General features: G+C 32.6%; 1 protein-coding gene across 23 annotated transcripts in view; it reads left to right on the forward strand.

Annotated features, from left to right (window-relative positions):
- BAZ2B (bromodomain adjacent to zinc finger domain 2B) overlaps nt 1-23,247 on the forward strand; it is a 341,329-nt gene that overhangs the window by 167,241 nt on the left and 150,841 nt on the right. For 22 of the 23 annotated variants that reach the window (XM_074215885.1, XM_074215897.1, XM_074215888.1 and 19 more), the window contains one exon: nt 18,609-18,764. In XM_074215885.1, the coding sequence (XP_074071986.1) occupies nt 18,611-18,764 (154 nt within the window). In that variant the 5' untranslated portion in view covers nt 18,609-18,610. Of the gene's footprint in view, nt 1-18,608; nt 18,765-22,855; nt 22,958-23,247 lie in introns of those variants that run through there. The other variant, XM_074215905.1, reaches the window with a different exon arrangement.

Genomic DNA, 23,247 nt, shown 5'->3' on the forward strand with positions numbered 1-23,247 from the left:
AATCTGCAACTTAGAATCTTAGAAAGTTAGCCAGGTCACTGAGAGATTAAGCAATTTATCCAGAGTCACATAGCTGCTAGATGTCAGAGGGAAGGTTTTAACTCAGGGGATTTTGACTTGTAGATTTGCTCTTTAGCTACTACTGTCTGTCTATACATAAATAAACATCATCTAATATAGAGTGTGATGATCAGTCAAATCATTAGCATGCATTTATTAAGCACCTACTCTTTGACAGACTAACCTTAGACAAAGAAAAGATCAATACCTGCTCTTACAAAGGAGTTTTCATACATTATAGCCCAGGATAAGCAAAACACGTTGAAATAGGTAGAGATCACTTATGGTTTGAGAAAATGGATTTGAATCAAAAATGCATTAGGCACAGACAAATGGGTAGGAATTTCAAGTTTAGGAATCAATACAAGCAAAGGCATGAAGTAGAAAAACCACCAAATACACTTGGGGAAAAGATGAGCCCAGCATTGTCAGGAAGGTAAATGAAAAAGTTAAAAGACACAAAAAAGATAGTCACTGTGATCTGCAAAGGAAAAAGCCATTAAGTAAGTACAGCAATTATAAGGTCATTGGTTGGTGACTTTGGAGATTAGAGTCCTTGTCTACAGTCACTCCCCCCCTTTTCCAGTTGCCTTCATACTGGCAAATTGATATTTCTAAAGTTAAGTCTGACCATTTCTCTCCTTCAGAAACTTTGAGATTCCCTATTGAAACTAGAATAAAATGCAGGCTCCTAAATGTGGCATTCGAAGACATGTAAAATAGCATTGCCATTTATCTTCACGTTACCACATTACTCTGTGCATTTTGTATCCTAGTCAAGTTGACCACCTTGCTGTTTCCCAACAACCTTCAAATGTGACCTCAGCCACTTACTGTGTGACCCTGGGCAAGAGATTTTGACTTTGCTTCACTTTCCTTACCTGTAAAATAAACTGGAAAAGGAAATGAAAACCACTTCAGAATCTTTACCAAGGGGTTGTGAAGAGTTGGACATGACTGAAAAAAACACTGAACAAAAACAAAACATGAAAAATATTACCTAGATTGCAATCTGAATAGAGTGACAATAGAAGTTAGAGAATGATCTGGAAGAATCAGGATAGGTCAAGAAAAAGCTTTGGAGTGAGAGGATTTGGGTTTTATTTTGTCTCTTTGCTTATGGTGTGACCTTGTATAAGTGACTAGTTGGAGTTGAACTCCCTACAAGATGGACTAATTAAAAAAAAGTTAAGACTTTTTGATGACATATAAGATGGGGAGTAATTTGCTAATTGAAGACTTAAGATTGTATTTTTATAGCAAGACTCCACTCATATGCCATCTTCTCCATGAAAAGTTTCTTCTCATTCCCCTTCTGTTTCCATTCCTTTAAAGGGAATTTCCTTCTCAAAATTATCCCATCTATGTACATGTTATGATTTCCCAATAAAATATAAATTCACTGAAGGCAGTGGTTTCTGTTATTGTCTCCTAGTGTTAAGCATTTATAGTAGGTGTTTAATAAATACTGGTTAATTGAAATTCCCCCCAAATCTTGATTTAATCTTTTCAATTCCTCAGCAATTCTTTTTTAACCATATTTTAGATTTAGATTTTCCTTCTGTCCTCTCTGTATTCCACTTTTGTTAAATATGCAAAGTATTACTGATTGAATCACCAGTCTTCTTATAACAGAAACATTGAGATAAATTCTTTCTAAAAGAAAGTCTTTTGTAACACAAATAATCAGCCCCTCTTTTTTATGTTTGGGCCCTAGAAACATGTGACTGATTTTCTTTTACTCAGTGCTTACCTGAAAAGTTAAACACAATATAATATTTATTGTATTATGTCATCTTGCAATTAACTTATATTTTCAAATGAACATTTTATCTTTGTCAATCCAAATTCTGCATCTTTCCTCCACACATAAAGTATTTTAATGTCTTTTTTTGCAAATTGATCAATGATTTAGTTCTTTTCTAATCTTTCTGTTTGGGGGATTTCTCAATAATTTTCCTATATATTAATTCTCTATTGACACCACAAATATGCAACAAGTACACTTAAATTTTTATTCTTTTCTTTAGTGAAGTTTGCCTCAGAAATCTGATATTTTATATATAATGATTGCATCTTTATGCAATGTGAGTCATACAGACAGACTGTATTCAGGTATTCTGCTTGCAGCTGATTCAAGAATTTTAAATGAATTTTGAGATGTCTTTCATAGCATTTCTCCCCTCATTGGTCTGAGTGATCAGAGGCCAAAGTTTGCTTGTTTTTTTTAACTTAATTCTTCCATTTTAGTGGGATATCAAGAAGTTTCTTCTTTCTTTGATATGTAATTTATTCTTCCACAAAGCTCCTTCAATGCCTAATCTCAGCACAGCAGTAATCATTATTTCTTGAAGGCAAAACCAACAGAACAGTTTGCTATGATGCTGGTTTTGAAAATGTGAAGTTGTTCCAATGCAATTGATTTATTAGGGAACATTCTGAGTTTGCAATTGTCAATGTGAAATTTTTTGCTCAAGAAATAAGGATGCATAAAATTCCACTATTTCACAAAACCTGCCACTCTTCCAATATACATCACCACAATCAAGCTTAGATCTATATTTAGTTAGAGTATCATATTTACTATATATCTTCTGGTGCTTCAGGAAGTGAAATGAAAAGAGTTGTTTTGCACCATACCCTTCATAGACCCTTAGAGATATGGAGTTTTTGCCTATCCTTGTAAGAGATTTTGCCAGTCAGCTCTTCGGGAGCTCTTCGGGAATTGTTTATCATAGTATTGTATTTTTTTAACCACTTAACATGTGTAATGACATGCTAGTGTTTTATGAAATTCCTGTCTTTTTTTAATGTATCACTGATGATGTTTCAGAATTTACCATAACTCCATTTTCTCCATAAGCTCTATAGTTTTTATTACTTAGTTTCGCATGGGGTGATGTTTTTAGGTATATGTATGTTACAATCCATCACACACACACACACACACACACACACACACACAGACCCTACCCAGAACTAATTCTACAAGCCCTGACAGGTTTTTCCAGTTCTGAAAAAAATATAGTTAAGGTCCCAGTGATATTCTGAGTTGGCTCTTTAAAAGATCAGTGTAATTAATTGTGGACAATCTCATCACCAGGAATTTGGCCACATAGAATTCAGATAATAAAGCAAAATTGCCTTTACTTTGAAAAATTAGCTTTCTACTTATAAAGAAGAAAAAATTGCAGTACTATCAATTAGAACAGAGTACTGGTACTGGAGTCTGGACAACTTGAGTTTAGATCCTACTTTCATGCACTTATTAGTTGTGTGACTCTGGACAAAGCCCTTAATCTGTTTGTCTTAATCTACTTGGAGAAGGCAATGGCAAACTACCAGTATCTTTATCAAGAAAATCTCATGGACATTTTTCGTATACATAATACCACAGAGTTATGAAGAGTCTGACATGACTGAAAAACAACAATAACTAAAAGTTACAGTTTCTAGAACAATAACATTTTCTTTTACTTTTGCTTTTTTAAAATGAGATTTTTGTCCAATGACTGTTGAGTTGATAGGCAGTCAGAGAAACAGAATTGGCATTGCTATAAAAGGTGAAGACATAAAGCTGCAATTTAATGAAAGGAAAACTCATAGATAGATGATTTCAGAGAGGTGAATAAAAAGATTAAATACATTATGCTCCTTAAAGGCAGTTAATGCTAACTAACATTCTATTTTTCCATAATTCTATGAAAAATATTGCATTTTGTAAACTCTTGGTCTAGTCTTGCAATGTTCCAGATAAACATAATCAAATAGGTCACCATGAAGATAATTGCAGCTTATGCATTTACCAACATCTGTTGTAGTGGATGAAGAAATAAGAGAATCCTATCATTCAATCAACAAGCATTTATTAAGCAACTCTTACTGTTGCTTATAAAACCCCAAAATTTCATTATATCAAGAATTTGACATATTCCTTCAAACTATGTCAGTATATTTCTAGATATACAATGATTTAAACACCCCTGAAAATTAAATGCTTTAAAAAAAACTTTCCTTCATTTAGAAGTCATGTCTACTTTTGAAATTTTTTAATTTTTTATAACTGTTGGTGCCTTTTGTACTTTACATTATGGTCATTTCAGGATGTGGCTCCTCTCCAGCTCCCTAAAGAATGAACTGGACTTTGTAACAAAGTAAACACAAAGTGGAAAAAGTAAATAATTTGATTTATTGTATAGGTGTATCATATTTCACAAAATATATTTCTGCAACATTTTTCATAGAATTATGGAAAAATAGAATGTTAGCATTAAAAAACCTTAGATATCATGTTATCTGTTGTAAAGGGATTCTTTGGGCTCCATATTGATTTTTTTTAAAGTACAAATTAACCTTATCTGTGTTCTATGGATGCTATATTTTTACTTACTTTGCTAAATATTTCACAATAACAATTTAATCAGATTAGGATCCTCAAATTTGATATCTCTGATCTAGTCCAAACACTAGTTATTTTGTTTGTTTGGAACAGATAAGGAAACTAGGACCTAGAAGATAAAAATGACTAGTATAAGTACATTAAAACAAGTCAGAACCAAAAGGAGAATCCAAAATTCGAAACAGAACTCATTATCTTTCTCCTCACCTCAAACTCTTCACTTTTTCAAAATTTCCTATTCTAAAATTCTAAGTTTATCTTCTATATTCCACTTGTACCTGTTCTATCCAATATGCAATCTATTATCAATTTTTTTGGTATTTCTTTTGCACATTACTTTTCTCCACTCACTCTCTGAAGTTAGACCATATTCCTCTTTGACCTAGATTATGGCAACTGTCTTCCAATTGATCTCCTGATTTCTAAGGGATCTCTAACTCATTCCTAGATAGCTATAAAAGTATAGGTTTTACTCAATAAACTCTAGTTTTGACATTTAAGGCTATTTTCAACCTGACCCCTTCCTGACTTTAATCTTCAGGTAGCAGGTATAGGACAAAGAGCAATGAATTTGGAATTGAATACTTAAGTTCAAATCCCATCTACTACAGATGTGACCTTAGACATTTTGTTTCAATTCTGGACATATACTTATTGGTTGATTGATTAAACTCTATCCCGTATTTTTTATGCTATAAGCATTTCGAAGGTTATTATACTTCTACTGCTACTCAATTCTGAGTTTGTATTTTTCTTACTATGAGCTATTAAATTCAGTCAATATAAGTATTCCTTGATAAGAAATAATAGTATGATATCTTTATTGGAACTTGCAATAAATGCAATACTAATAGAATTTTCCTGCACATTTTTCCCAGTTAACAAAAATTAACAGTAGCATTGTGGCAGTTTACTAAAGTTTTCTTTTTTCTTTCTTTTTTTTACTTTTAAATCACTTGAAATATTTAGTAAAGAAGCTTATAATTAAATTGTACAGTTTAATTTCTAATGTTTGGTCTCTGATAGGGAACTTTGTCCATGGTTAATTTAAGGGGAACATTTTTGGGAAGTCATTCCTAGAAAAAGTCTGTCCTTGAATTTTAAAGATATAATGACAATGTGGACACAGGAGACAGCATTGTATTTGCCCTTAATCATTCAACATTGTCTGGTTTTTCAGTTGTTACTGTGTGCACTGTGTTGTAGGGTATGTTCAATGAAGATTAGGACTTCTGATGCGAGGGCTACTAAGCCCTTTTCAGGGCTGCCTTCCGATGTCTCACCTATGGCTCCAAGAAACTATACAAGCTTCTTATACATGCACAGTGACCAAACCCTGGTAAACTGTTTCCACAGACAGGCTAAAGCTAGGTTGAGGGTAACTGAAGGGGGTCTCAAAATCATCAGAGAGTTAGGGAGCTATATACCCCAAGCCTGTGAAGTCTTAAACTTGTGGAATAGAGGAATGAGAACAGTTTGTTACAGTGTCATGAAGATGAAATAGGCAGTGTGGAACACTTAAGAGTTTGATTAGACATCAAAGATACTAAGGTCATCCACTGCATCAAGAGTCATCACCAGATGGATTGATAATGATCTTCCACTGAATTGTAATGACTCTGAAAGAGAGTGAGGCCAACTACTTTGTGTAACTCTGCCTCACTTAAATCCAATTTATGTACTAATCATAAGAAATAACCTATACCATTTTGCCATTCCTATTTCAAAACCTTGTGGCATCAGGCAAGTGATGAAGCAACAGGTGCAGGTACACTGGGAGCTATCTCAAAATTGTTTAAATTTGCATTTCCCAGGGCAGCTAGGTGGCATAGTGGATAAAGCACTGGCCTTGAAGTCAGGAGTACCTGAGTTCAAATCTGGTCTCAGACACTTAATAATTACCTAGCTGTGTGGCCTTGGGCAAGCCACTTAACCCCATCTGCCTTGCAAAAAAAAAAAAACCTAAAAAAAATAAATTTGCATTTCTCTAATCAGTAATGATTTAGAGAGAGACCTTCAGAGTATCCCTGCCTTGCTTCTTCTGACCCCCTCCTCCATGTGAGCACTTGTCTTTGTGAGTTCTCCATAAAATAGTCTTTTTTGACAAGTGTATGTTTCACATTCTAAAAACTTGGCAATCCCATCAGTTATACTATCTGTAGGTAACATTTGACTGTTTGACAGTTTAGCTCCAGAAAGGATCTTCAACTGTTCTTCAGAATCTTCCTAAGACAATTTAAGTGGAAATGATTCAGTTTCTTGCCATGGTACTGGTAAACTGTCCAGATTTCACAATGAGGTGAGCACAATGGCTCTGTAGATCTGGTGGTCAATCTAATAATACCCCTTCTCTCCCCTACTGAATAGATTTTCCTGTGACAATTACAGGGGAGTTTCTTGCCAGTCCTTCACCTGAGATCAGAAAGGGTCAAAGAAGAGTTTGATCCAGGAAAACTGCCAACAACATTTGTAAATATGACCAAGGTCTAAAGACTATCAGTCGTGTGAGGGTTTTTAGAAAATTATGTCGGGGGGGCTAGGTGATGCAGTGGATAAAGCACCGGCTCTGGAGTCAGGAGTACCTGGGTTCAAATCCGGTCTCAGACACTTAATAATTACCTAACTGTGTGGCCTTGGGCAAGCCACTTAACCCCATTTGCCTTACAAAAAAAAAGAAAGAAAATTATGTCAAAATTTAGTTGCCCAGATAAGTTTATCAGTATTGTACTTTAATTTCATGATGACATATTTGTCTGGGTTCTTGATATTGTATCTATAAAGGATGTCATCCACCTCCAGAGAAAGAACTAGTAAAAATATGCATAGTATGGTATGGTTTTACATACGTTTTAAAATCTTCATCAAATGGCCTCTAGTGCGAGGTGGGGAGAGAGATGAAAGGCATTTGGGACTTAATAAAAATAAATTAATTTTAAAAATTCTGCAGGTCATTAAAAGGTTAATTAGTTTTGTTCAGGGTCACATGGTCAGTATGTGTCACAGACTTGAACCCTTGATTTTTTTTTAAACTTTTAAGAACAACTTTCTCTGTTTCCTCTCTACTATTCAGAATAGAGTACTTGTATAATTTGTATTGTAACTATGAAGTACGGCTAAGCATTAAAATGCATTCTGAAATCTTTTAATATTGTTTTTCTTTGCATCAGTTATCCTATAGATTTATTCTCTTGATTCTGCTTACTTTCCTTTGCATTGGTTGATATGCCTTCCCCAAGTTCCTGTGAATGCACAATAATATTTTATTACATTAATGTGCTATAATCTTTTAAGCCATTATCCAATGAATAGAGATGCTTTGAATCTTTTGTTTCCCCCTAAAAGATTGCTATTTATCTTTGGGGATATTGTGAAACATTTTCCCTTTATCCTTTAGCTAATTTCCTGGTGGTGTTAATGGATGCAAGGATGTGAACAATTCAGTCATTTTTCTAGGAGTGCTCCAAATAATTTCTTAGAACAACATTTCAATCATGTTGACATTACTTTCAGTAGTGTATATCATGATGCACCTTTCTTTCCATGATCGCAATATTGACTATTGTAGAATTTAGTAAAGCAAATCATCTCTTATCTGGCATGTTTAGGCAAGGGTATATTTTAGTTAATCAGATATTCTGGTTAATAGAATGATGTTCAAATATTTATACTAATTAAAGCAATTATATTTTACCCTAAAACATATCAAACAATTTTATTTTAGGTTCATAATAATGATTTTGTCACTTTACTATAAATATAAGGACTGTCAAATAGAGATTTGGTTTAATATTGGGTAACAATTGATCAGAGAGCACTTTTAATTTTGGGCTAGAGCATGGACAATAAAAAAATAAAATCATAACTATATGGGTATTAGAGTTAGAAGTCCAGAGTTAAAGTCCTGTCTCTTATGCTAATTAGTCTTATAACACTGATAAGATGCAACTGAATTTTCTCATTCTTAAAATGAAAATATCTGTTCTTTGGACCTTCTTCATTAGAGTAATGTGAGAGAAATACTTTTATAGGGACCTGGATAAGGGAAGGCATTAAGTGGATAAGAGAGAGAGAGAGAGAGAGAGTTGAATTTGAGTATTGGGAGGAGAATAAAAGGAGAAAAGCCTTAAAAAGATAGGAGGATACCAGTTTGTAATATATCCTTAAATGTAGACAGGGGGAGCTCCTGAAAAATTTTGAGGAGAATGATGGGACTAGATATATGAATAACTGTTATTTTGATAGGAATCTGAAAGACTGATTGGGGATGGAGAAAGCATGGAGTCAGAAAGTCTTACCTGATAGGAAGCTAATATAGTATTTCAGGCAGGCAGTAAAGAATGGAATTGTTTTAAGGTTTTGGCAATAAAATTAGAGAGGTGAGCATATACACACACACACATATATAGATATATGTATATATATATATGATATTCCATAGGGTTGGACTCCATAAGGGAAGAAAGTCAAAGGTAACATTAATGTGTAAGGTGAGGAGCACAAATTTATGACTTCCACAGTACTCAGAAATTAGAAGTAAATGGGGGGCGGGGATCTAATCATGGGAGTTTGCCAGAGTTTGGAATTAGAATCTGAAGGAAAGGGGACTTAGGTGGACAGAATAGATAATTTCAAAGATAGACTATTTTGGAGTAGTGAAACAAAAAGAGTAGAGAGAAATTGGGTTGAGGGTAGGGTTGGGGAGGGAGAAATTGAGAAATTTACAGTGATAATGAGAGTATAGAACACATTGATTAGGGATGTGACAGTAAAGACGAGTTTGTGATCAGACAAATCTGAAAGATGATAGTATCAACTAGATGAGCCAAGAATTACATGATGAAGGTAGTAATTTAAAGGAATGTGAATTATTTACTTCTTAAGATGTATATTATACATACATGATAACTGGGTTATCTTAAGCAATATTTTACTTTTCTCATTAAGAAATTTTAAATAATTTTTGGTTTATATTTTGAACAATGTTTAATAGTAGTGATATGTAGACTTGTTCAGAAATATCTAAACACACTCTTTCAGCTTATCACCTTCCAAATCAAGGATGCATATTTAGGAGCTGATTGGGATTAGAATTTTGGTATTTTATAGAACAAAATTGTACTCTCTGCTAAGTAAAATGACTCACATGGGGCCAAACCTATGCGTTTGGTCTCATCGTTATATATCTCTCCTCTCTATAATAGTCAATTTTTAGAAAATATTATCTTCTCATTGCTTTCTTTGAAGTTATTAGTGATTTTTTTTTTGCAAGGAAATAGGGTTAAGTGATTTGCCCAATGTCACACAGCTAGGTAATTATTAAGTGTCTAAGGCCAGATTTGAACTCGGGTACTCCTGACTCCAGGGCTGGTGTTCTATCCACTGTACCACCTAGCTACCCCTGTGATTATTTCTTAATTGCTAAATTCACAAATGTGAACTTTTCTTAATTTACATATATGACTGGGTTCAAAAATAAACTATTGGAAAGTAGTGATTCACTTTTTGTAATCCCCCATTGCCTAGCTCAATGCACATCACAAAGTAGGCCCTTAATAGGATCTTTTTTCTTGGTTGATTAGGCATTCTCATGTACCAGATAGTTCTTTTCTCTCTGAGTTTTTCTGACACTGCTCTCTTTTTCCTCTTAACTTTATAATACCTTCATCTTAGTCTTCTTGGATACTTTATGCAACTGTATTAAAAATAAGGAGTTGAACATAACACCAAGGTCCTTATTTTTCCTCACATATATCCATGCAGTTGCCAAATCTTTTAATTTGTTCTATCACTATGTCTATCACATCCAACCCTTCTCTTCAGATTCTTATTAGCCTTGCCTAGACTACAGCATTCATTTCCTAATTGGTCTCTGGTTTTAAACTCTCCTTTCCAATCAATTGTCTACACAGTTGCCAAGGTGATACTCCCAAAGCCAGGTCTGACTATATTACTATAATTATTAATACATTCCAGTGGTTCCCTATTACTACTGAGATTAAATACAAGCTTCCCTATTTGGCTTAAATATGGGTTTCACAATTGGCACCAATCTAACCTTTCAAGGCTTCTTTATACATTATTCCCTTCAATGGACTCCACAATCCAGCCAACCTATCATTATTTCTGTTCTTTATACATGATACTCCATCTCCAATCTCCATGCCATTATAGAGGCTGCTCCCCCCAATAACAAGATTGCTTTCCCTCCTCACATTCACTTCTTAGAATTCCTAGTTGCCCTCCATCCTCATTTCAGGTAATTTTCTACATTAAACCTTTCCTGATTTTCCCAGTTGGTAGTGTTTTCCTCCTTCCAAAAATTGCCATTCATTTATCTATTTATTTACCCATTTATTTATTTCATGTTATTTTGTAAATTGTTCATGTATTCTTGAAAATACCTGTACATGTTCTCTTTCCTGGTACAATATAAGCTAATTAAGAAGAAGAACTCTTTTCATCATTGTATTTGCATCTCAGCACTCAATACAATGTCTAACATACAGTAGGCCTTTAGTAAATGTTTATTGATTGATTAATTGATTACCATTCTCATTTGTCCAATTGATAGATTAATATTCAGCAGAATCTTCTAAGTTTTTGTTTAGTACAATATCCATGTTTCTGACTTTATACTGCATTAAGACTGCACTATAGTAATGCACAGAGATGGTATAATTTTACTGAAAGTAAAAAATGATTGCATCTTATAATTACATTTCACTATATAAATTTGTTTTCTTTAATATCAATTTTTTGGTAAAAATGATTAAATATGGCAACATGGGCTAGTGAAAAGAAATCTGAATTTGTTATTAGATTTGAGTTTTCATTTACTGCCAGTATGATTATGGTCTAGTCACTTAACCTCACTAGGTCTCATCCTAAATTGTAGATTGAGAATATTAGATTTAGATCGCCTCTAAAATTCTATCCAGCTTTCAATTTTATGATATTTGTGTATATGTAGTTTAAGAGGATAAGGGGTAGGAGAGAAGATAAAAAAGATATTACCTGGACACTTAAATCCCTTTCTAATCTAGTACCAATCTCCATTTTTTGAGACTTGCTAAACACATTTACTACTCTTTTCTTGCACTCTATATTCCAGCCAACTTGGTTTATGTACTAATCCCTGAATGTACCACCATATCCCCTTCTGCTAAGGCAGACTTGTTATCTCTTCCTACCTTTGCCTTTTAGAATTCCTACCTTCCTTCAAGGTTTAGTTCAGTGTTTCCTGATGCTATTATAGAAAGGATTGCATTTGTAATCCTCATCTTAAAATCATACAAAGAACAAGGGAACAAGGTTTTTATGCATACACGACAATTTTGCATAATAGTACAAGAAAAAAAATCTAACAGAGCTAAATCGAATGATTGAGGTTGCCAAACAAGAGCACCTCCTCTACCAATCTACCAGTCTAAAAAAGATTCATCCAGAAATTGTGGAACATGCAACGCAGAATAACAGGATACACAAACATTTATAAAAAGTATTCTTCAAAATTCACAAACCTAAATATAAAATAAAGTAATTGTGATATTTCTGTGAGTTTGTAGTTTATTTACTTCACAAGTTATTAAAGGTTAAAACTGTGCTCTGACTTTTTGGGCATGATATGAAATAAAAATTAAAATGAAATAAGTGTATAAAAGGTATATAGTCCCTAAATATTTAATTCCCCAGCTATGAGTAGTCATCATATATTTGATTGGAGGCCTGTTCACATTGCATTTGGACAGAGCCCTAAAGTAAAGTTATTATGTTATTGATTGACAGAGACTGGTGGGGGGAGGTTATTACAATTAAAATCTTGTGATGAACAGTCCGGAGGTGGCAAAGAATTGAACTATAATAGGATGGAAAAGTTCCTAACCCAGATGATCCAGAAATGAACATATCTATAGTTTTTAAAAAAAATCTGGGGTTCAATATTTTACTGCCTGAAATTAAACATTAATTTTTTTTTCTGTTTTCATACTTTAGCTTCATCCACTAGCATATATAGAGAGAAACTTGTTGCCATTTTCCTGTAAGGTAGAAAGATACTTTTTAATGATGTATTCCCAGTTGTTGAGAATAAATAGTTCCCTTTAGATTGTGCAATGCAAATGTAATTTCCAATCAATTAAATGTCCATGTTAATGGAAAGCAATAGTGGTAAGTATAAACTAAAAATAATTTAATGTATCATTTCCTGCCATTCTTAATCAGCCCTTTAAATCTACTACAAATTGTTCTGTGATACTTAACCAGTAATAAGACAAAATTCTAAACAACTTTAGTATTTGAAGTCTAGAAAATTATTTTACCATTCATATTTCTTTTTTGATACTTTCTCCATAGGGAGATTTGATATTATAATTACTAATTGTATATTTGACTGCAAGATTTACTGCCAAAATACAAAATAATGTTACCCTGTGTCTTCTTAGTAAAAGGCTATAATTTAATTATAGTCCTTTTTGCGTTGGGAGTTCATTTATATTTACACACTGCTATTTGCTTTGAAAGCAGAGTAATCACTAAGCAAGCAGAAAACTTCCCTTTCTTGTGAAATCTAGAATCTTAATAATTAAAAAAGTCTAGGACATTAGAACAACTGTGTACTAAAATTAATTTGTTGGGTTCAAGCTATATAGAATGAAATACAGGCATTTTCAATACCAACTAGGTCAATAGAGATATGTAGAGATGTGCAAATGGACCTGTCCTTATGGGACCACAGTATTAAAAGAGCTAAAAGTCTTAAATTTATCCTTCCAAATCTTTTTTTTTTGCATTTGAGAAAATTGAAGTGTAGTTATGAAGTGACTTGACTAAGACCATAGGTGGCACAAAGCCTAATTAGAAGTCAAGACTAGGATTAAATCTAGGACCCATATATATATATATATATATATATATATATATATATATATGTATATATATATGTATATATGTATATATGTATATATACACACACATATACATATACATATATACATATACACATATATAAACACAGCTAAGAAATTATTTTAAAATTTTTATATTTGGATTTTATTTCATTTTTCATTTCATTGTTATCCTCACTAATGTCTGTCATAGAGAATTTTTTCAGTGCTAGCCACATTTTGAGATTTAAGCAATAAATTCATCAGATATATTTAAATTTTAAGCCTAAGGGTAAAGTCAAAATCCTCATCATGCATTTTGTTAAATATTGTTAGTTTCTTGAGCAGAGTTAAGTGTCAACATCAAAAGTCAAAAATAGAAAAGAATCAAGAATATATGAAAGTGAAACATAAACTGTAATAAAGTTTTTCAGAAGGTCATTTACAAATCTTGACACTGAATGTCTTTAGCATCCTGTGGTGTCCAGTGTAAACAGTGCTAGCATCTATCTGCTGAAATATTAGATAGAACTAATAATAATTTTATATATAGAAAAGGTTTATATATAGATGTATGTGTGTATATATACACACACCATGAAAAATTGAATCATTGTGAATATGCCATGGAAAAAATACTGGTTTTAGGGGCAGCCAGATGGTGCAGTGGATAGAGCACTGGCCCTGGAGTCAGGAGTACCTGAGTTCAAATCCAGCCTCAGACACTTAATAATTACCTAGCTGTGTGGCCTTGGGCAAGCCACTTAACCCCATTTGCCTTGCAAAAATCTTTTAAAAAAAGGGAATACTGGTTTTGGAGAAAGAGGCCAGATTCAGATCCCATCTCTGATGCCTACTGCTTTGTAACATTGTATCATTCCCTTAGTCATTCTTGACCTGAAGTTTTCTCATCTGCAAAATGAAAGTGCTGAGAATCCTAGGAGTGAGTTCGTTTTTCATGGATATGAGTGTAGTATAGAGATGTGAGATTGACAATTAGAGATAATGGATACTTCCCAGAAGTACTGTAACTAATTTATTTAACATTTTAAGAAATTCTGAAGGGAGGAATGCACCAGAAGACTTTTCAGAGTTTTTGTGGGTATCAAGTTCAAAGTAGTGAAATAATTTATTAGAAAATATTGGGATATAAATAAGCAGAGAAATTGTTTATGAATTTGACTGCAAACCATTTTAAGGTAATATATATGAAAATAGATTATAAATCATCAGTTCATGCTTTACAAAACATGGAATTGTTGTTAGGAGCAAAATATGTTGCTCCTAAAGTAATATTGATCAGTTATATACTATACCAATGTGAATCCACAAAATACTTAGTGTCATTAGGAAGGGCTTTGGAAGTCCAAGAAAAAACTATTGTGGATATCCTATTGTTTCTGTAATACAGAGAATATGTTAACTATAATTACTTTATCTTAAACCTGCTATAAGAATTGACACACTTTTTGCATTATTGAGAATAACATATATATATATATGTATTTCTTTTTCCAAATTATCTTTGAAAGTTTTTAACTAGAGCTTAATTTATAATTGCAAAAGAAACTAAAGTAAGTCTAAATATCAAACAATGAAGAAATGGCAAAATAAATTTCAATACCTTAATAAAATGAAATACTATAATGCAATGCAGATTGTTAAATATAAATATAAAATGAGAGAATTCAATGGAATATTGCAATTGGAAATAAAAAAAGCAAAATCAGAAGAATAGAGTCACCAGAAATGCAATGGGAGTGACATCTTATGGAATGAATTTCATTAGTTAAATATTTGCAAAGCAAGTTTATTAGATATACTGATAGTTAATTCCATTTATTACAAACTAACATCAGTATAAATTCAGCAAAATCTATAATGTTCTTCAAGACTTAAAAAAACCAGGAGAAATTTTAGAGAATTACAGTGAGAAGATAGGGAATGAACTAATACATGAGAACAGACTTTTAAAAATTGTACTTTGCTGCTGGGAAAGACAAATTCAATTTAACAAGAATTAAGCACCTAATGTGCTAGGGCAAGACAAAAATGAGAAGTTTTCCCTACCCTCAAGCAGTTTACAAAATATTAGAAGAGATGTGTATGCAATATTTATTTATTTATACATAATTTGTGTCAGGAGAGAACACTGACAAAGGCTCAAGAATAGGTTCTAATAGGAGGTGACAAAAATCTACAAAAAGGTATATGATATGATCATAATGTAATTGTGTAAATTATGTGAACACAGACCATCAACTAGAATATCTGAACTAGGAAAAGTCCTTGAAACTTACAGGCAAATTCAGGATAAGTATATACTTGTAGTGTGTTAAGTAGTAAAATTTTTAAATTCATTTATTATCCCCTTAAGAAGTGATAATTTCCCAAAATATAATTCAGTTTTATAAACCTTAGAGTTTATTCCTAACTTTGACTTTGACTTCAGGGACAGCCATGCTTCCACAAAGAAAGTTTGTTCTTTGGTGACACCAAATCCTAGCTATGTCTGAAATGATTGTCGTCTTATGACCAACCTGGTGATTGCTAGGCTGATTAAAAGCTAGTCCTTGGGCAACCAGTGCATAATATTTTAAAGTTATTTCTACTAAAGTTAAGGGTCAACTCCACCCTGTAATAAGGCATTGAATCATTTTGTATCAAAAGGCATAAGTATATAGAGATAGTTCTTTTCATAATGACATTTATTTAAATGGCAAGAACTTATTTGACTGAGCTGTAAGCATTAAAATCTTTGGAGAAAATTTTAATTATCTATTGTTTAAGCCCAACTCCACACTTTTAACAATGCAAAAGAGTTTCATTTCTGTGATTTATCACTTGTTTTAATTTTTATTGTGATATTCCAAAGCAAAAATCCAAATCAAGGTGGGTAGAATAGGATATTTGTTGTTCTTTTAAAAAATAAGCATTTTTTTACTTTACCCATAGAAAGGGCTAGTGAAAAAAATACCTTAATTTTATATATTAACCTTTGAAAATGGCTAACAAGATTATTTTTAAGCTTGTAGCCCAAAAGTAAGGAGAGAGTGAACTTATAAAATAAAAATAGCTAGCAGTCATCAAAATTAGGCTATTATGAGACAAGAACCCTAACCACCCAGAAAGAATGGGTAGTGCATCTCACAAATGATTCAGGTTCAGAATCAATATTTTTGCATTTGGTGAAGCTAGATTTATTGATGAGAACACTTTGTAGTGAAAGGTGTCAGCCACCAGCTTTGTAATCAGACAACCACATGTCTCAAAGCTCATTAGTGCCTGCCTGGTGACCCAAAGCCTGCCCTTAAAACAGAAGTGCTCTGCAGCCATCATTAGCACATATGCCCTCACCATGATGAATGCTGATGAGAATGAAAAATTCTACAAGGATATGGACAGACTCATCACAGCAATACTATTATCTGTTGATTGCCCTTAAAAATTCATCACTTGAATTGACAGCAGTGCCAAAATATAGAGAAAAGTAACTAGATTTCATAAGACTGGAAGGCTCAATAGTAATGGGCTCAGCTAGTGTGCCAAGCATTAACTTGTGATCTTGTATGTCATTGTCAGTATAAGAGGCATTGCAGATGCATACACTCAAGATTTAGGATTGAATTGCATTAGTTATTTGTGTGACTGTCTTATCTGAAGAGAGGTTGAAATGGCCACAAATATATTGTTGAGAACTAGAGTCATTTTTGCATTAGATTCTAAACTTTTATTTTTGAATATCCCATATTTTGGAAAGATGGTATATAGTTTATCGAAGCAGTCTAATAGTTACTCAGTTAAATAAGTTCCCTAAATAGATTGTAAGATATGTAAGGTTAGGGACCATTTCTTAATTTAAACTTTCTATCTCCCCATAGCATTTGATTTGTCCTTTGGGGCCAGAGGGTTAAAGTTTATTTTTCTGACTGTCAGATATTGAACTAGCAGACTAAAGTATCTATACTAATTTCTACTCCAGAAAGGTCAGTCCTTCTGTGCACCTAATTGTATAGCATTTCTGCCCTCTAGCAGGAAATATGTTTACTTTCTTGGTATCCTCTTGGTCTCTTATTTTCATGAATATATTCTTCTACCCCACCTTGGACTACTCTGGATCATTCTTCCCACTTAATCCCCCTGGTGTCTTCCTCTGAGTCACTCAATTTGTTGTTTTGCTTCATCAGTGGCCATCGTACTTATTTTTATTTGTAGGCATCATACATATGTAGAATAAAACATTTAAGTTGAACTGTAAAATAGGATACAACACTAATATTATTAAGATGTTAAAGACATAAATCACAAGGACAACTATAGAGCAAATAAGTGGGTCAAGTCTATAGTGGAAGGAAAGAAAAAGGAGCTGGTGATGGTAAGGAAAAACCTAGAAGACACCAAATACCAAAGAGATTTCTACCACCTTTTGTGTTTCCTCTCTTAATAGGCATCTTAATAATACATCATATAAATTTGACTTCTTTAACTTCTCATGGGACACCTGTATGCCAAGTTATTATTCTTGAAGATTTTGTTCTACTTTATTATGAAAGAACCTCTTCTTGAGATGACTTCTTACATCTTTTTTATTCCAATGGACTGTTAACTATGACCTCTAGATAGCCTCAATCTACTCAAGATTAGGATCCTTTGGATGAGAGGTGGGGTCAGTGATACATGTTTAGGAAACAGAACACTAGATCAGTGCAGTTTGAGCCTATTATCAAATTAATGTCAATAGTTATAGAGCTGGAAATTATTTAATATTGATTTTATTATTTTATTATTTTATTTGATATTTCCTAGATTCATACTAGTATGGTCTGCCATTGTTGGTACAGGGCAATGAGGAGCAAATGGAAAAAAAAATTGGGCATATTCAAGATATTAATTTTTTAAAATAACAATGATAATAGTCCTGCTTTTATAGATATGCATAAATGTAAATACATTTAATTTATATTTGCAAATCACCTTCTTGTGAGTTGAACATGTGGCATGTTTAATGGAAGCACATATATCATGAATATATTAATATGTGAACATTTTGCAGATGTGTGCAGATTTTTCATTGTTACAATTTTGTTGTTCCTTTAGAAGTATTTCTTAATGAGTTGTATTGATAGAAGTGTGCCAAAAACTTAAATATTTCTTAATAAGATTATATTCCTTAAAGCATTTGTGCTTCTCATGATTTCCCTAAATCAACTAAATAAGTAGTGGGAATTTTGTTTTTAAAATTCATAGTTTTGCTTTTTTTCTTTTAGATATGGAGTCTGGAGAGAGGTTAACATCAACGACAACCTCCTCGACTGCACCTACTTCATCTTCTACATCTTCTCCACCTTCTGTAGCTTCAGCAGTTTCCAAAGGCGGCCTTCCCACTGGAGCTGCCTCGCTCAGCTCCACAATCAACACGTGTGGTGAATACTTTTCTTTAACTTTGTTTTTCAGCATCATCTATTTAGGATCTTGTATGGAAATACTTTATTTAAGGTTCTGTCTATTTTTGCATGAAACAGTACGTAAGCATGATAAGTTTTCCTAAGAATCTAGATGGTTGGTTTTAAGGATGTTTCTGAAATGTAATTGTCATTAAAAATTCAGCAAAATTCTTTTGTTGCCACAGCTCACAAATGAATATGATGAGTTAATTTTATATTAATGAGATACATAAAATTACAAAGTCTAAAGTTTCCCAATTGTCAGTAATAACTATTTATGGAATTTGAATTATGCTGAGGAACTTTTTTTCAGTTTTGGTTCATTATATGGAACTTCCAGTACTTGTGCACATATGCAAATTGCTACCTATTATATGCAGATGAAAGATTTTATAGCTAAATGATCTTTTCAGCAAAGAGAAAAATAAGATAAAGCCAGGGTTATTTTTTTGAAAATTGTTATGAAAATTATTTAGGAACTATTCATATGGAGGCATAATATATTTCTTTCAATGGATACAAATGCAATGATACTCTTAAATTATTCTTTCAAACTTCCATGCATTACTTTATTGGTTATACCATACTGTGGTTTCCCATGCATTTTGTGGGAGCCATATTCACTTCAACTTAATTATATCATTTTATGTATGTACTTATTCGTATGATTCTTTGAACTTTAGCTATAATGATGAAAAATTACTCACTTTGAATTGATTTATATGAACATTTACTTGAGTTCTGCATATCCAAATGCTGGACAATTCCATTAGATGTCCTTCAGGCCTCTCGAAGAACATATCCAAAACAATACTCATTATCTTTATCCTTTTAACTTATTTTGCTTCCTAACTTCCCTATTTCTATGGAGAGCAACACCATTCTTCCAGTCATCAAGGTTTACAACATAGGAGTTATTCTTAACTCTTATTTCTTGATGATTTCTCATCTAATTAATTGCCAAGTCTTGTTCTGCCTACTCCTCAAGCTCTCACTTCTATCACCTTTGTTCTAGCCATACTACAGTCACCATCATTTAGTTCCTTATCACCAAACATTACAATTGATTATTGTAATCACCTCCTGATAGTTTTTCCCTGGTTTGTCTTCTCTAATCTGTTCATTGTCTCTTGCACATATCTGCAAAATTAGTACTCTTAAACTACACTCTGAACATAAATTTCTCTTCCCCTGAAAGTTTCTTTAGTTTTCTTTTGCCTTGTGATACTATATAGATATCTATATTCCTTCCACAATCTTGCAGTTCCTTGGCTGATAACATTAGATAACATATTTTCTGGTCAAACTGACCTACAGGAGGTTTCACATACATGATGGTCAATTTCCCTTTATTTATTTATTTGTGTGTGTGTGTGTGTGTGTGTGTGTGTCCTATTTTTATACTTTATGAACTAAGTTAACGTGTTTACCATCAATGAAATAGGCCTTACTTTTATGGACCTTACATTCTATCAGAATTATTTGATTGTTTATTTTAACACTTCATTTCCATATTTGTCCAGGCTGGAAGTTCAAGGGTTATTTCTCAGCCCAACTCATTCTGATTGGCACAGAAACTTTGAAGATTTCCATTTCTGTCATGGGCTACCTCACCTGCCCTTAGGCAGGTAGACTGGTAGACTTCTTATTTTTGGAGATCTTACTCTATTAATGCCAAACCGAGTATGAACATTTAATCAGCTTAGTCAGAACTTTGAGCTCAAGAGATCCTTCACCTTCAGCCTCCCCAGTAGCAGGGATTACAGGCATGTACTACCTTTCCTGGTTCTCTGGTGTAAATCTTTAAGAAAATTGAAGAAATAGGTTTCCTTTCATTTTGTTTTTCTTTTGGATCTTTGTTATTCCAAGCCATGCATAGTATCTCACCAACATATCAGTTAGTCCCCAGAACTAATCCAAAAAAATCTTATATAAAATTATAACCATTTTGTTGATGGAATTATAGAGGGAATGATTCACAGAATTTAGCCATCCTAATTTTTTATTTTTAATGGCAAGGATATGGGAACAAAAATATCCTAACTTTATTTTGTATTTTTTTTAACCACTGACTGAAACTTTCCTTTTCCTACTTTCAGACTTAATGGTGGCTATCAATAATATTTAGATATAGTAAATTTTTGATTTTTATGGTTACCTTTTTAAAATTATATGAAAAGTGCAATCACTTTAACTTGATAGTTATTTCTGTGATGTGATATAAATCATAAAGCAAATGTAGATTATTTAATTGCATTTGCAAATAATTCTAAAAAATTAAATTCATGAATTTGTAATTTTTAATTGAATATGGACTTGCTTATTGCATTTATTTAGATGAAATTATAAAGGCTATGAAATGATTTTTTATCCTTTGGGCAAACCATATATTTCTCCAGTTGAAAATATTTAATTTATTTTTTTATATTTTTGCAAGGCAAATGGGGTTAAATGGATTGCCCAAGGCCACACAGCTAGGTAATTATTAAATGTCTGAGGTCGGATTTGAACTCAGGTACTCCTGACTCCAGGGCCAGTGCTCTATCCACGGTGCCACCTCAGTTGAAAATATTTAAAATGAAATATAGGAAAATGTGAATCTTACAAGAATAAAGGAATTTAAAGTCACATAAAATTAGCATAATAACTGTCACCTCTAATTAAAATCTATAGTCAAATGCCACAAGAATATATATTATATATTACATATTGTGTGTTTGTGTATGTGTATATGCATAAATATATGTATATATACACACATATAATTAAAAGGAACTTTTCCTGAGTTTTCCAGTGTTTGAGTATTTAATCTTTTAATTATGAAGAAATATTACTGCTGAAGTAGAAAAAATACTAACTTTAGAGGTCAAATCCTCTGGCTTTTTCTTATTACTTATTTGGTCATGAGCAGTTCCCTTATCATTTGCCTGAAACTGAGTTTTCTCTATGAAAGGAGATTTTATTATATGAATGCTAAAATTCCCTCCAACTAACTCTAAAACTGTTCTGTATAAGATTTGAATACTTCCAAAAAGCTTTCCATTCCTGTTCCTATGCTTATCTGATTGTTTCTTTCCTGTCACATGAAAACTTAGAATAACTTTTTCAAATATATGTCATATCTTCATATAGTCCCTCATAATTGTTCTTTGGGATGCACCTGTTTTCATTTTGCAAACTGGATTGTAATTTACTTAAGCCTGGGAATTCATGTCTTTTACTTCTTTTAATACCTCCAAAGCACCCTGTGCTCTCAATGGTTAATAATATTTACTCAGTAAGTGGTTGCTGAATGAATGTAACTTCTTTAGGTTATTCAATAAAACAAGAGCTTGTCAACAATATTTTTTCTTTCATAGGATTTAATTTCATAGATATTGAAATATTTACATCAAACCTTAACAGAACTTCTATATAAAGGAGAATGAATCTTTCTCTTTTTTAAGTCATGATTGTCTGATTTCTTTTATGAACTGTTGAGTGCTCTAAGGGCTCATGAATCCTAAACATGTACTAATAATAATTGACTACTATTTACATTATAAAAATAGCTTTATTATTACTAACTTACTTTGGAGAAAAGATTTACATGAAAGAAGATAGTGACTTGAATGTAGCTAGTCATTGAAGAAATGTCAGGATTTATTTCAGTTAAGTAAAATTCATAATGCATTAATCAAACCATAGAACTTCAAAGAAAAACAAAATTCTGTTATTTGGGTAGGGAGAAATAACTTTTGCTGATTCAAACATTTTTATTATTATTGGTTAGTCATACAGTCCCACTCAATATTTTATATCTGAGACTTTGAAATTTAAAAAATTAACAAGGACGTCAACCTCTGGGGGAAGGGAGGAGGAAATGTGAATCAAAAAGAAATAAAGATAGTTTGAGTACGGTTAAAAAAATTGTTACTCCTCCAAGTTAAGAGATTTACTACTTAAGTAGTGAACGTAACATTGACAACAGTATATCACATTTATATGACATTTTACAGTTTACAAAGTGCTTTCCTCCCAACATCCCTGAGAGGTAGATAGTGCAAATTATTATTTTCCCTGTTTTACAGATTAGGAAATTGATTCTCAGAGAAGTTAAGTGACTTATCTAAGGTCACATGATTATTGTCAGTGCTGGGACTCCAACCCAAGTCTTCTGACTTCAAGTCCGTGTAAGATAAGTACAAAATATATACACAGTAATATAGTACAGATTTCCTTTGCATTTTGCCACACAGCCTTACTATTTATTACCAAATAATCAGAGTTGAAAGGATGATGTAAAATCCTTTATCCTTCCAAACACATTCATGTCTTCTGTGACATGCCCCAAAGTTGTTTCCAACCTCTAGTCCAAATTTTGCAGTGTTGGAGAATTCTCTATTTTGTGAGACAGCTCATTGAATTTTGGATTACTTTAACTGGCAGATCTTCCCACACTGAGCCCAAAATCTGTCTCCCT

The sequence above is a fragment of the Macrotis lagotis genome, chromosome 1 (genome assembly GCF_037893015.1).
Source record: "Macrotis lagotis isolate mMagLag1 chromosome 1, bilby.v1.9.chrom.fasta, whole genome shotgun sequence".
In the NCBI taxonomy this organism is placed as follows: Eukaryota; Metazoa; Chordata; class Mammalia; order Peramelemorphia; family Peramelidae; genus Macrotis; species Macrotis lagotis.